The sequence below is a fragment of the Pelobates fuscus genome, chromosome 12, assembly GCF_036172605.1.
Source record: "Pelobates fuscus isolate aPelFus1 chromosome 12, aPelFus1.pri, whole genome shotgun sequence".
In the NCBI taxonomy this organism is placed as follows: domain Eukaryota; kingdom Metazoa; phylum Chordata; class Amphibia; order Anura; family Pelobatidae; genus Pelobates; species Pelobates fuscus.
In genome coordinates, this window is record NC_086328.1 from 70,507,433 (window position 1) to 70,523,396 (window position 15,964).

The 15,964-nt window shown below is 39.5% G+C and overlaps 1 protein-coding gene across 1 annotated transcript in view; it reads left to right on the forward strand.

Moving 5' to 3' along the window:
* CARMIL2 (capping protein regulator and myosin 1 linker 2) overlaps positions 1–12,033 on the forward strand; it is a 129,828-nt gene extending 117,795 nt beyond the window's left edge. The window contains exons 11-12 of the mRNA XM_063438547.1: positions 6,537–6,653; positions 10,242–12,033. Coding sequence (XP_063294617.1) covers positions 6,537–6,653; positions 10,242–10,408 — 284 coding nt within the window. The 3' untranslated portion in view covers positions 10,409–12,033. The remainder of the gene's footprint in view (positions 1–6,536; positions 6,654–10,241) is intronic.
* The last annotated feature ends 3,931 nt before the right edge of the window (positions 12,034–15,964 follow it).

The following is a 15,964-nucleotide window of genomic DNA, read 5'->3' on the forward strand; positions in this document are numbered from 1 at the left end:
AGAGATATCGCGCAAAAATTGTAAAATCCGAAAATCATATAAAAAGCGTTTTTTGTGGGTTTTCCAATGTTTTGGCTGAAGTTTGGAACAGTTTTGGTGTGTTTAAGGCTGCACTAGACTGATTCTGGATATATAAGGTAAAGAATTTTTTCTTTCTTGGTTATATTGTTTTTCTTCTGTTTAGTTTTTCAAAGTAATAGGATAACAAAAATATTTTTTTGTTTAAATAGATGGCTTCTCACTCTGCCTCAAGATCTGTTTCTAGAAAACATAGGTGAGCCTCATATACGTTTATCCCTTAAAGGGGGGGGGAGGGTTAAAAGAGTGCCACTATGGGCCAAAAATACATTATTGTTAATATGGCCTTTCTTGACAGCCCGAATAGTCCTAATGAGGATTCACTAAGACAAATGGCAACCAGTGAAATAAACTTATGTCAGGATTGTCTGACAGAAGCTGCTGAAGTAAGGGAGAGAAGAAGTCTCCACAAACAGAATAAAGAAATGGATTGCAGAGGCGATTGCAGAAGGGTTCAAATCCACAAGCAAGATGTCCTCATCTAAACGCCTGAGAAGAGGATTCAAAATCAGTTGATAAGTTGATAAGAGATAAGTTGAGAGACCCTGAGATTCCCAGAAAAAGAAAGGAAATGAAGGAATCCGATAGATAATTTGAGGATTTGAGAACCAATAGACCTACCTTTCCAGTATACTCTACAATAGAGGAGATAATTTCACAAGAATGACAGAAACCAGAAAGAAAAGCGACTCTGAAAAACCGGGAATTTTGTCCCCAAGATTGATGCCGCAGTCATTCATATGGCAAAGAAGACAGCCCTTCCTATTGACTCCATGGCTTATTTGAGAAACCGATGGAGAAAAGGCTAGATGCCAGCCTGATAAAGTCATACCTGGCCTTAGCATCAGCACTACATCTAGCAGTAGCGTTAACAACGTTCACTAGAGCCTTCAAAGTATGGCTAGACAACTTAGAAGAGGATATCACTAAAGGAGTTCGGAGAGATCATCTGCTGGAAGGACTGAGATATTTGAAGTTAGCAACTGAATTATGCTCTGTAGCATCTCTGGATGTTACCAGAATGGTGGCTAAAAGCATGGGCCTCTCTATAACAGCAAGGAGAGCATTATGGCTACACTCCTGGGGAGCATACTACACCTCAAAAGCGTCCCTGTGTGCCTTCCGTTTCAAGGTGATCTCCTATTTGGGAAGGTGTTGGATGAAGCTATACATAAGGCTAAAGATGGGAGAAAAGCTTTTCTTCCTCAAGTCAGAAAATACGGTTCTACAACATGGGAAGATAGGCGATATAAAACCGTGCCTTTCAAGAAAGCAGGAGATATAATCCTGGGAAAGAATATGCCAGACCAAATTGGAGAAACACTCAGCAACAATCTTCCAGAGGAAGAGTAGCAAGACAGGGTGTAAACTTCTGAACGTGTGCCGGCCCAGCCAGGAATTACAGGAGGAAGACTGCATCTATTTTATCCTGTCCGGGTCAGAAGTGTGACAGGCGCCAGGGTCCTATCAATATTGGCAAGAGCTGTATGGTGGCTCAGAGGCATATAGCAGCCCCAGGACTACAAAGTAACCAGGTTCAATCCCCTGCTGGGCACTCTTGGGGTGACCTCATCTGGGCGTCTGGATGTCACGGTGAGAACCGTGACACCACTAAGGAGCCTATGGCCATACCAGTACTTACGACCAGTCTGAAAATGCCTGATCTCGTCAGATCTCGAAAGCCATCCAGACTCGGGCCTGGTTAGTACTTGTATGGGAGACCAACTAGGAACCTCAGGTACCATAAGCTAGCTTGCTTGGCGCCATTCTATCTCAATCTAGTCTTACTTTGTAAGTATGCTTATACTTTAAAAGAAGGATACAGGTTAGAATTCGAGACCATTCCAATAAAGGATGTGTTTACCTAGTCTCGGGTAGCAAGGAGAAAAAGAGAAGCTATGAAGGATTGCATCGCAAAACTCCTAAAAGATCATGTAATAGAATACGTTCCAAAAAGAGAACAGAAGAGGGGGCACAATTATTCAGTTTTTTTAGCCCCAATACCACAAAAGAAGTGGAGACTTATCCTGAACTTGAAGAAATTGCCAAACACCAGTGTGGTGGATCGGATGACGTCAATCGAATTTCTGATTATAGGTACATCCAACCAGACGGTAGCACTCCACAACCAGAGGGTCATGAATAGCCTCGTGAACCATGGTTGGAAACTGAACATGGAGAAAAGTATGATGGTTCCCTCTCAGAATATTATATTATATTCCTGGGGACTGCCATAGATACGGTAATCGGTCAAGTGAATTTGTCTGTGGATGAAGAAATTAAGAAATGGGTTCAGTGGAAGATGCGTCCCATCCAGTTGCAGTTTCTAAAAGAATTCAATACATGAGGACGACTGTGATCGAAATATTCCTATTTCTCAAAACACAATTGACGACCTGACTTGGTGGGAGAAAACCAAGAACCTATCCATGGGATTTCCCCTGGAGGATCCAACATGGATAATAGTTCTACAGACGCAAGTCTACAAGGAAAATGATGGGATTCAAGGTTCATGGACACAGAGAGAAGCAAGTTGCACTAAAACCTAAAGAAATTAGAGCAATATTATATGCCCTACAAAGCTTTCGGCAAGCAATAACTAATTGGGTGAGAATCCAAACAGACAACAAGGCAGTGGCCTCACATGTAAACAAACAAGGCGGAACAAAAAGCAAGACTCTATTATGAGAAATATTTCCATTGATGGAATTTGCTCAAGACATGCTACAGGGCCTGAAAGCAGTATATCTTCCAGGGAAAGAAAATGTTCTGGCAGACTATCTGAGCAGAAAGAAAGTTCTATCAGGAGAATGGCAATTAAACCCAGAGGTATTTCAGAAGAGAGCGTCAAGGTGGGGCACACCCCAGGTCGATTTGATGGCTTCATATCGGAATGCTCGAGTCCCGAAATTTTTTTTTTCTCAAGGCAGAATATCAATCAGCAGGACAAGATGCCTTTTCCTGTCCTTGGGACTTCGATCTGGGGTATGCATTCCCTCCCCTGCCTATGATTCACAGATTGTTGAGAAAAATTCGGAAGGGAATAAAGACGGTGATCGCTATACTTCCGAGTTGGCCGAGAAGACAGTGGTTCACACTCTTGAACAAAATGTGTTTGGGTCCTCCATGGCCTCTTCCTCCAAGAATGGATCTGTTAATACAAGGTCCAGCGATGCATCCCAATCCAAGCCAATGGAAATTGGCGGCTTGGCTCTTGAAAAGCAGAGACTTTTAGAGCAAGGAGTACCAGAGCCGGTGGAGAATACACTGCTAAAATACAGGATAAATTCCACCTCTGCATGTTACCACAGGATATGGGATTTGTTTCAATTATGCGCAGAAAGAAATCCAAGAATTTCCTACAGCCTTCGGAAATAGATATTCTGGAATCTCTAAACGAAGGTCTAGAAAAAGGCCTAAGCTGGAGCACTCTGAAAGTGCAGTCATCAGCTCTATCGGCCCTGTGTAAACACCTCCTGGGCATTAGACCCTATCATTGCGAGGTTCTTTAAGGCAGCTATACGCATAAGACCTCCATCTAGAAACTAAGCTCCTCCTTGGGATCTTCCTGTAGTACTGGATGTTTTGGCAGAAACCCCCTTTGCTCCGTTGGATGAGTTGGGTATTATTAATCTGACATACAAGACCTTGTTCTTGGTGGCGATCACTACAGCAAAAAGAATATCTGAAATTCAAGCCTTCTCCAGTGATCCAAAATCACGTTCAGGTTTTCAATGATAGAATTATCCTAAGACCTAGAATGGAATTCCTACCTAAGGTGGTTTCTAGTTTTCGCTTGGCTCTAGAAGTGGTTCTACCATCTTTTTACCAAAACCCCTCTTTTGCGGAAGAAGTTAAACTCCATCAGTTGGATGTGAGAGAATGTGTAATGAAATATATAGAGGTCTCAATCAGAATTAGAAAATCGCAGCTATTGTTTATTATCCCGTCAGGATACAGACTAGTGGAGGTGGCCTCTACGGCTACTTTAAGGCGTTGGGTTTTCTAATACCATAAAAATGGCATATAAACTCAAATCTATCTACTCCGGAAAAGATAAAGACCCTTATGCGAGAGCATTGACCACCGCCTGGGCTAATTGTGCAGAGGTTCCTGCTGACGACATGTGCAAGGCAGCCATCTGGTCGTCACCTATAACCTTCATCAAACATTACAAACTGGAGGTGGTCTCTTCCTCATCAGCCTTCAGGTAGAGGGGTTTTGTCCTCAGTGACACTCTTGTGATTACATCTCCTTGCAGCATAATATTGGAGTCTCATTTTTTTATTCACCCTCCCTTAATTACAGAGCTTGGGTATTACCCATTAGTGATGCTGCCATGAATGGCCAGGAATATAGAAAATTTTCTCCATACTTACCGTAATTTTCTTTTCCTGGCTATAATTCATGGCAGCATCAGCAACCCTCCCAAATAATTTTTTAGCTTTATACTAGACTGTGGGTTAGAAGGAGGAGGGACCTTTTATACCTATAGTCTGGGTGATTAATTGATTAATTGTTTCCTGTCCTGTTCTCGTTAGGGGCGGAGCTAACCCATTAGTGATGCTGCCATGAATTATAGCCAGGAAAAGAAAATTACGGTAAGTATGGAGAAAATTTTCTATAATATTGACTATAAGTTTAAAATATACAAGGAAAATCATAACTTTCTAGTTATTGCCCATGCAGTTAAAAAATAGGTTTTGAATATATAAAATGTGGCATGTTAGAATGGCGTGGGATTCAAAATTAATTCACTAATACCCTTATCACGTTCCCATCCTTGGCTAGCCTATTCATCATATGGACAAAACAAGATGGAGTTAGCTTCCACAATTTCTCAAGTGTTACTTAGGTAAAAATAAGTATCATGGAAATGTAAAAATTCTATAATTTTCACAAAACTGTGCAGAGAAAAAAAACTATAAAGTAACACCAGCAGGGTTATTCACTAAAGTCCAAATGCCACCATACCAAAAGGGGCAAAACCATCTGGCTGCATATGGGCCATTCGCACTGCAAAATCTGAATATTGTTTACGATATTCAACAATGTCCAGATTTTGCAATTTATTTTCCAAATATGCCTGAAGTAAGTCCGCATGTCAGCAGCATTTCCAGACCCGAATGTCAAATCTAGGATCAAATGTTAAAAATCTAAACTATTTGCCCACTGCCCAAGCTAGCAGTCAGTGGCTAAATACTTGAAATGTTCTGAAAATGTGATGGTTAATACCTCTATATTACTATAATGGAGGTTTTAAACCTTCCTATGCCTCCATCTGCCACATGGTCCATGCCATTTTTTTATTATTCATAGCCCACAGGTAATGAGTTAGGGCTCGGGTGGGAGAAACAAGGTCTCCAGACTCTTTTTTTTTTTTATTATTTAGAGTAAAACTCACAGCTAATTAATGGGGGCACTGGTTTCCCCCTCTGACCACGAGTGGGAGGTAGGCATACGGATGTTGTCCCTTCATCCTATTTTATTTTTATTTAGGCAAAAGGTGAGTGCAGGGGGTGGACAGTGATCTGTCTACCCGACATTATTTAATTTAAAGTTCCCCAGCCAATGCCCATTGGTGGGGGCAAGGGTGGGAACTATGTCCCCTCAACCCAATATTTTACAAGTTGTCACCTTTCGGGGACCCTTGGTGTTGTACGTGGCTGGGTGGAGGAAGAGACCTTCAATGACATCAGTGAGGACAAGGAACGGGACATGGCTAGCTTGGTATCCAACCTTGTGCAAATGGGGAGTTTGCAGTTGTGCAAATGGACTTTTTGCGGTTGTTTGCGGTGCGTTAAACGGGGAGTTTGGTCTGTCACTGTGAAGTGGGCGTAACCCTTACACTACCTGATCGATACAACATCATGCCTGATGTTTTAAAGCACGTTATTCCAAACAATTTAGGAATGTTAGGTGATTTATGCCCTTTATGGATTAAAACCAGACTCTGCATCAACTATGTAATTTTCCATGGGGGTTTTGCCATGGATCCCACACCGGCATGCCACAGTCCAGGTGTTAGTCCCCTTGAAACAACTTTTCCATCACTATTGTGGCCAGAAAGAGTCCCTGTGGGTTTTAAAATTCGCCTGCCTATTGAAGTCTATGGCGGTTCGCCGGGTTCGCCCGTTCGCAAACATTTGCGGAAGTTCACGTTCGCCGTTTGCGAACGGAAAATTTTATGTTCGCGACATCACTACTGAACACATTTATTATATTTTTAAAGGCACATTACTGTATTAGTATTATTGCTGTGGAACTCTGTTATACACTCAGACACACACCAAATACATGGAGCTCCTGGAAAAGAAGGACATTAGGATAGGAAACAAGTTTTTTCATAATTCGCTATTTAATAAACCACTCTGAAGCATTACAAACTGTAGCAGTATCATAATAAAGCAAGCATGCTGATTTAATGACTGATTTAATGACTAATTTATATGTTGCAGATGTTAAAGCCCCTCTTGTTCGACTACAGAGGTCACCGGTTATGAGACTGAAACAAAGAATTGAAAATGTTAATATTCAAACAAACAGTGAAATTAAAAGTGATTTAGAGACGCCAGGTGAGATTTTAATATTTTCAGTACAAAGTATTATGCCAGAAGAGGTGTCTGGTAGCAGTGTTGCTCTTTTCTATTCAATATTCAATTAACGAAGAGAAAGAGACCGACTCTCCAATTAGCTATATACAGCTTAAAGGACACCTGCCCCGGCGCCGCTCGTGACGTCCTTGCTTACCCCATCACCACGAGCGGCGTCTTCCAGTTCCTGTCCACGGCTTGCGGCACTCCCTGCCACCGCTCCCCAACCTGACAGTGTTTCTGACGCTGCAATCTCCAAGGCAGATTGCTTATATGTGAGTCAGACCCGGTCATGTGACCCGGCACTCAGTGATGACCTCACTGATCACAAGATAGGGAAAAGACACCTCCCACATGTTGTAATTAACACTAATTGGAAGTTAGCCAATCAAACACACCCTGAATGTATATACGTCTACCTTCCCCTTGCCTCAGTGCCCTGTTGTGGTCATTCATCGCCCTTAGCGCGTTTGTATTGTGGTTCATTCTCTGGCTACTGACTTTGGCTCGTTTCTTGTGGTAATCATCTGATTTGAGAGAAGTCCTCAATAATGATAACTTCACAGAAGGCAGATTGGAGATGCAGGGAGACGACTCTCCTTGCACTGGAAAAAGGTGAGTTTAATTGATTTTAAACATTTCAGTGACACTCTAGACAGTGTAACACTTGATCTTATTGAAGTGTATATAATTGAAGGATTCTATCCCTTCTGCCATTTGTCAAACTGGTATAATAGAGCTGCAAAGCAGGTTCTACAAATACCAGCTCACAAATGAGTTTGTATGCAAAAGTGATGTGGATGAGACTTGCACACGCGCTCGTATTTAAAGCCCTATTCTGTTCTGTGCATCTGGGCAGTATAATCCCCGCCTAATGATATGCGGTGTATCTCTGGATGAGTAATAGATGGTCCAGAATGTATGCAACAAAAATACATAAATATTGTATAGTATGTTTGATGTTATAAGTAAAATATGTATGTGTGTGGGGTTACACTCACATTTTATAGAGCCTCCTGATGGCTGCCATTAAATAGTGTGAAGTTGTATAGTCCCCACTCATGCATTTGCTTGTGGCTGAAATTCTCACGGTGGTATCATGTGAAGAAAAACAGAAATAAAATATGTTACTCACTGTAGTGTTAAAAAGTGGAAAATAAATTGGAGAAGTGCTCCCTAGTATAAAGCAAATAAAAAATTTTGCTCAATTCTCAGGGCATAGGTGGTACATTCCACACCAAGGAAAATGGTGTCCAAACTTCAGGAAAAATCAAGATAGCCCAGAAATTTTAGATCATTAATAATAATTTTTTCAATAAAATGGTATACAATAAAAACAAGTAAAACTGAGTGAATTTAACACAAACACATTTCACCTATTGGTAAGTCTTTCTCAAAGTATTACTTGTTCCTGGACATAAACTATTTAATTACCAGGCACATTTCACCAATGTATTATACCACTAGATGCTATTTATTAATAGCCATCAGGAGGCTTCACAAAATTTGAGGAGGGGGGGTGGGGGCATAGAGAAACAGTTGGAAGAAACCATAAAGTGACAGGAGGGATAAGAGACCATAAAAGGACAGGGGTGGGAGACCATGAAGGGACATGAGGGGAAGATGTCAAAGGGACAGTGGGGAGATCACAAAGGGACAGGGGAGACAAAGAGACACACAGAGGGTTGATGGTGGCAAAGAGACTTACAGGGGCTGGGGGTGACAGGCACACAGAGGGGCTGGGTGGACAAACAGACACAGTGAGGCGAGGGGTAAATAGACACACAGTAGGGTGTGGAGACAAAAAGACACATAGAGTGGCTGGGAGGGACAAAGAGAAACACAGAGGGGCTGGAGGGGGAAAACACACACAGAGGGGCTGGGGGAACAAAGAGACACACAAAGTTGGCAATTGGTTTTTTTTTGGGTGGGGGAGGAGTGCAAGTAGCTGATCTTGCCTAGGTTGCAAAATAGTCTTGCTCGTGCACTGTTGGTGTCTATTCTGTTTATTTTGAATACCTTTTGGACCATCTATGATTTGACTCAGACATACATCGTATAGCCTTAAGCAGCGATTATACCACCCAGGCGCACAGAAGTAGAGCTAACTGATCTAAGCTCTATGCAGTGAAAGTGTAGCTCTTCTTTCTTATCGTTAACTAATTTGTGGCATAAAACACCATATACCTGTTTTACTGTCTCCTTGTCTTGTTCCATACTTGGCCACACCTGAGGACTTTTCAAAGCCCTCCTCAATATGTGCCTCAAATACTTGACCATAAAAGAAAGACTCTTATTTGCATTGTTTAAATTGCCTTTATCATTCAACCACAAGCACTAAAAACCCTTCCATATTTTCCTTGATATGTCATGTAGTATCTGCACATATTATAAATCACATGGATAACATTATATACTATACTAAATTAACTCAAATATCGATTGTGACGGAGCTCCCTGTACCCCGGCTGGATATCTCCGCCAATCTCGCTGTGACAAACTTAATAAAATACAAATAACCAACACATGTCATAAAACATGCAGGGAATTATAATAATATAACAACATATTTATAAAGGGGTGTGGAAAACAATATTTAACACAAAATATCTCTCCTTCCTGCAGAATTGGCAATATGCAAATCTACCTGAATATACAAATTATCTTGCTATTCAGGTAGTGCACACAACAGTTGCTACCAACAGATGGCACTACACCGGTTCCACAGCCAAATCCACTTAGCTGGTAGCAGGCATCAGCAGACAAAACTTTAACAATAAACACATACATTACACATACTCTGCACCTACAATGGGCACAGGGTGACATAGACATAGGAGTAGTTCAGGGTCCTACATAAAGTGTTTGTCTGAAACTCCTGGTGATGGTGACTACCATCACACTGATGCTATTTTTAAATGAACCCAATATATGTTCTATTTTATACATTTGTTGATCTGTAAAAAAAAAAAAAAACCTGTAATTATAAGTCACCCCCGTTTACATCACTGGTAGGCTACTTGCAAGAAAGAAAATATTGGTACTGTATCTCTTCATGGAACATAATAAAAATGAACCAGAAAACCATCAAGATCTCATTGTATAGTTCTGTACAGAGCAGAGGATTGTGGAAGCGTTACAAAGTGTATATGCATAGTTGTACGTGATATATAAATCAGAAATGATATATATGTACCTCCATATAATTGCTTGAGTTCTGTTGCCACTTAGTGGCAAAGTCACAAACAAAATACTTTAGTTTACAGACTGTTTTAGATATTAATAGACTGATGTAGAATTGAAAAACTAGCTAACATGCAGTGTAATTGTGGGCATTTATCTAAAGATGTTCCAAGATAGTCTTTTATGGATTCATCTGGTAAATGTTTGACCCAGCTATATGCAAAGTTAGTGTGTTAGAGAAACCTGTTTTTAAAAGAACATGCAAATAACTGAATTTGATATTTCCATGTTACGTGCTGTATATGCTGTATATGTATATACTGTACATTTTGGGTTGTCTAAATTGTAGATGCTTGATGACTGATTGACTTTGGAATTTCTTTACAGAATCGGAGTTGTCTGATCACCGAAAGAGACCAGCACTCTCAGAATCCCCACTGGCAATGAAATGCGAAAAGAATAAAACACAGACTGCTTTAGAGACTGCACAAAGCACAGCCATACACCAAAGAACTGAGATCACATCAAGCCACTCATCCACCGACAATGACTAATGGATATCATTTAATCCAGTGTTCCTATTCCATGGGGCGGTTTGGTGGGAGATCTCCCTGGGTTCATGTTATCCATCAAAGATTAGTCCAAATAATCATGCTACATTGGCTAATCCTTTTGTTAAAAAAACAGAAAAAAACAAAAAAAAAGTGAAAAGTACAGTGCATTGAAGGATGAACTCTTAATTCATTGGAAGTGAATGGTTTTAGTTGACCGATAAAAAGTAAAAATCCACGATCTTCCTGTCTGATGGAAATGCACTGCAATTATTGACAACTTTTTCTCCAGAATTTATATTTCAAATACAGGCTTTCATTTACAATAGAGTCGTATCTGAAACCGCCCCTCGTTAGATCAGGTTAGCATGATGTCTGATGCTAGCATGCCTTTTTTAGGCAAATTTTGTTATTTTTCAATATGCCTAAATTACCCCCAAAATGAGAACGAACTCTTACTACAAAACATTTTCTGCAGGGAAGGAATTGTCCTAGTGCTTACTTGCATAGTTATATTTACAGAAGAATCTGGCACTAATGGAAAGCTTTTCTGACTTTATTGAACTATACTTATGGGGACTATGAAATTAGCTCTAGCATGACTGGCAAAGGGTAGTAATTGCTTATATCTAATCATGTCTTAAGCAACAATAACACCAGTAACGGACAGATTAATGCAATGTGTGGAGCAATAAGACAACATCAATAGTCCCTGCATATTCATACCCAATAAATAATATTTCTGTAAGCATTTATTGTCACTCTATACATCCATCAGACCAGGACTAAACTTGAAGATATACTATTCTGAATTTTTGTTTCTCAGGGGTTGTTTTAGGGCTATTTATTTTGCTTTTTAAAACAAAACAGATTATTTTACTAGCTCCATATATAAGGTGTAAATTATTTATAAATAGCCAGACCTTTAAATATTAATTATTCTTTGCCGAAAATGTATTAAAACAGCCATAAGATGCTAGTATGTTATGTGATATATATTTGAAAATATTATGTATCTCACAGGCAATGTATGAAATCTTGCATTTGATAGAATGCTTTGGTACTATGTAGAATGCTTTGAAAACTAACCTAAAAATCTGTGAGGAGAAACCACAGAAGTTGTCTAGACATAGTATGAATGAATGATTTTGCAGATAAAAAAAATAAAAGTCTAAAAATAGTTATTGAGAGACTATAAACAGCACTGCAACATTTAATGTAAAGAACACCCCAAGCACCATAACTACTGCAGTATGCTGTAGTGATTATGGTGCCAAGAGTGCCCTGGTGCTACAATGTAAGTAGTCAAACTGTTTTCTAATGTTTTGACTTCTTACCTAGTGTCCCTATCACCGTCCCTTGCCTCTCTGAGATTGGGGAGAGCTTTAACCCTTGTAGCACTTTGCAAAAAAAGAACATTAGATCCCAGGTTTCGTGGTAGAACTCCAAATCCCACTCTTTCTGGTATCATCAAAAGTAATGTTTCCAATTTCATTAATACACAGCATGTATAGGAAGGACTTGATATCAGGAAGATCAAAAGTAACATTAGCTATATATACAACAAATATATTTTATTTGTCAATCCGTTGTAGAAAGTACAGGGGAATAAATTATTAATGATCCTACAGTATCTCTTGGCTTTCAATCCTTGAATATTGTCTGTATAATTAGTGCAGAAAAGCATGAGAAAATGAACATAAATGTAAGATTATCAAAATATTCCCTTTTCATAGATATGTGTAAAACATTCACACCTAAATGCTAAGTAAGCATATTTCCAAACTGCGAACACAATATATGAAAATGGTCTTCTTTTGACTATAAAATTTCACATTATAAAGAATTTATAAAGAGTTTATTCGGTTTCCAGAATGTTAAGGACATCTCCAGGGATACAGAACGAAAAAAGGGGAGGATCTACCAGCAATCACCATAAATAGCTTTACATTGGTTGCACCCCCTTTTGTGGGGTGCTGTGTAATATTTACAGTAGAGCATAACTTCATACATTTAATAATCATTTTAGTTGTGTGCCAATCCATACATTGACCAGGGGGTGGTGGGTGGAAAGATTCCCAAGCATGGTGTTCACCAATACCTTAGAGAACATATTTGAAGTTACTTATTGTGAGGTAGAGGATAGAAAGGTATGCATCCCATAAAGCCCAATGTTGGCCCTTAGTGTTGCTTCCTGTCGATACATCCCTATATCACATATTTTACTATTGTTAACCTCCTGAGGTATATCCTGTATCTCTGGTAGACTAGTGAACTTCCATGCTCTTGCTATAGACAACAGTTCTGCTAGTAGAATGTATATACTCAATCTCCTCTTGTCAACAGATTCTCAGGTATCATCAATAACAGATAACACTTCTGGAGCTGGGGCAGATTACAGAACATCTTAGTTAAACTACATATTTGTGAACAAAACTGCTGCACCAAGGAGTACATCCACCATATACTCACTAAGGTACCAACCCCATAACCACAGCACCTGCATTGCAAGGATAGGTATGGAAAGATTTTGTGGAGTCTAGAAGGGGTCATATGCCTTCTCATAACCAATTTGTGGTTTGTACATTTAGTGATTAATGTACACAGAGCCTCCAGCCCCACAACGGCAACTAAAAGTGGTGCCATGTGCAGGGTAATAATACTGGACTGATAGTCTGGATATGGGGTCAACTAATTGTTGTTGAATAATTGCGATATTTGCGTGATACCATTTTCCACCCATGACCCAAAGCGTAAATGAGGGGGCAGTGTCCGCAGCACACCCAGTGGAGTTTGAGTAGGAATATATCACACTACTCAACACTCTTTAATACATTTATTCCACAGTTCCAGTGATAATTTAGTAGTGGAAAGTAGAATAGACTCGCAAGGTCTTGAATGTTTCGGTATCCACATCCAATCTGATAGCAGAAGTTGGGAATGGGATTCAATGTCTATCCACTGTGCTACCTCACATGGTGGAAGCAGATAATAGCTTGTGTCAGGATTGTGACGTTGCATTATTCCTTGACGTTAACCACCCCAAGACCTCCTTTAGTGACTAAGCAAGAGGGTGGAACCAGTAAGGGTGAAACAATATAGGCGAATTGTTGGCTGCCCTGGTTTTAAACTGTTCTCAAGTCTATTTTCCTATACAACCGTGCATGTGGATCTAATTTATTGAGGAGCTACATTATTCTCAGCAGTACATAACTGCTCCCCATATGTGATTCCACTCCTAACACCCCCTCCCTGCGTTTTATATTTTTTTTAAATAAATTTTACACTATGTTGTTTTCTTTTGTCTTTTTATCCCATCAGTATTTTCTACTGTGATCTTCCATTAAGCATTTGTCTCTAAGTCAATTTGAGTAATCACTATCACAAAATGAATTTCTGCACTTTATATTGTTTCACCCTTGCGTGTATTTGCACACGGGTCTATCAACTAAGTGGTTTTATGTATACACAGTCATCTGCACTTTTTTAGAACTCTCTTTTTGCTATTGATAGATTTATTAATAAATTGATATATTAGTTTTATTCACTAAATTAAATGTTTATAGTTTTTTCAAAGGCATAGTGTATCTTAATTTTACATGTAAAATTATCGAGTTATATTGAATCTTTGAACTACATAAGGTTGCTGCTGCATCTATTAAATTGTCCTATTTTTTTAATTTTCACACAAATAAGCACCATATATTCACTCTAGTATTTCACAAACCTCGAAAATAGCATTTCAATATTTTTAAAGAAGGAAGGCGGGACCTGCAAGGGAAGCATGCGGAATATGTAAAACAACCATTTTATGAATGCTAATTTTACTGAACCAGAATATATGTAAATGTTTCTAGGAGTTGAGGTCATTTTTCACTGTTTGAGTAAGTTGAGGGTATAATACTTAATACTTTTCTGTCTCCAGTCATATGGTAATAGGTCCTGTGTCTGTAGCATTCGAACTTCCTGGAGAGATATATTTATGGACAGTGTTTGGGTCTTTGGAGTTCAATTTATAAAATAGATTTTTAACACCAGCAGTGATCGGAAGGGGATAGTTGTAGTGAGCAGGATGTAATTCGCAAATAAACTCAAAAGATAGGACTGAGCTCCGTGATCTTAGTATGTTGTTTAAATGTATTGGCTAACAGTTCAAGGGCTAGGATTTAGAGAATCAGTGAAAATGGGTACCCTGGTCTGCTCCTATTAGTAATTCAAAATGGTTCAGACATGAACCCTGCATATAGGATCTTTGCGGAAGGAACCATATATATATAGCGCATATAGCGCCATAATGACCATTCTGATCGTTATGAATTACGAAAGGAATGACAGTGGATAATCTAGTAGTTATCAGTTTAGAATTCAGCTTTGTGTCACAATTTAATAAAGATATGGGTCTACAGTTAGGACCCTTAGTGGGATCCTTATCTGTTTTGGGTAAATTAACAATATACGCATTAAGCATCTCACCCAGCAATAACCCCTCAGAGGCACTAGCATTGACTACTTTTGTGAAGTAAAGACCCAGCAAATGGGAACATTTACAGTAGTAAATTATTGACAATCCAGCCGGGCCTGGTGCCCTATGAGACAGGAGGACTGAAACCACAGCAATCAGTTCATCCATGTTAAATGGGGATGCTAGAGTAGTAGCCTGTGCCCTGGATAATTGTGGTAGCTCTACAGATGACAAAAAGGTATTAATCTCCTCTACTTTGAACTGATACACTCTTTGATGTTTCCTCAGATTATACAGTTTATCATAAAATTTAGCAAACTCCTTTGCGATAAATTTAGGATTAAGAATTTTCAGCCCCTCGTGGTCCAGCAAGTAAGATATTCTGGAAGTTGCTAATTCTTTTCTTAATTGGCGGGCCAGTAGGGCTTCAGCTCTGTTGCCCTGGGTATAAAAAAAAACAACATTTCAGTTGTCTTGCAATAAAACTGGTTTGATTTGCATAATAGGTATTACACTTGTCCCTGAGAGTTTTCATTGAGTTTCAGAATTTAGGGGTTGGGGAGTGTTTCTATTTTTCTGATTAGCTGTCTGCAACTGCTCAGTTAAGGAGATCATGGCCTCTAGTCTTAGTTTCTTTTTGATAAAGATCCCCCTTATGTAGGCCTTGTGGGCCAACCACAAAGATGCTTCCCTGACATCAGGAGTATTGTATTTAAAAATTATATAAGTTCATTTTTCTAACAGAGTGTGGTTCAGATAAGATTCTCTCATTTAATTGCCATGTCCCTGTCCCTCTAAAAGGGCAAGTCCAGCCGGGCCTGGTGCATATCCAGGGAGATAGGCAGCAAGATAGTTACCACTCTTGTTTTAGTTCTATAACGTAAGAGGTACTTAGTTTTATAACGTAAGTGGTACTTAGACTAAAAGGCCATATTTTTCCCCCTAGCAAAATGTTTTTTTTTAAAAAGCACCATATCTGCCCATCTTTTACAGGTCTCCTCCAGTGCCAGCCTTCTTCAATTATTTGCCAGGACCCCCGGCTATCCGCTCCCATTACATCACGCTGTACCACCTAATATGGTTCAACAGCAAAAAAT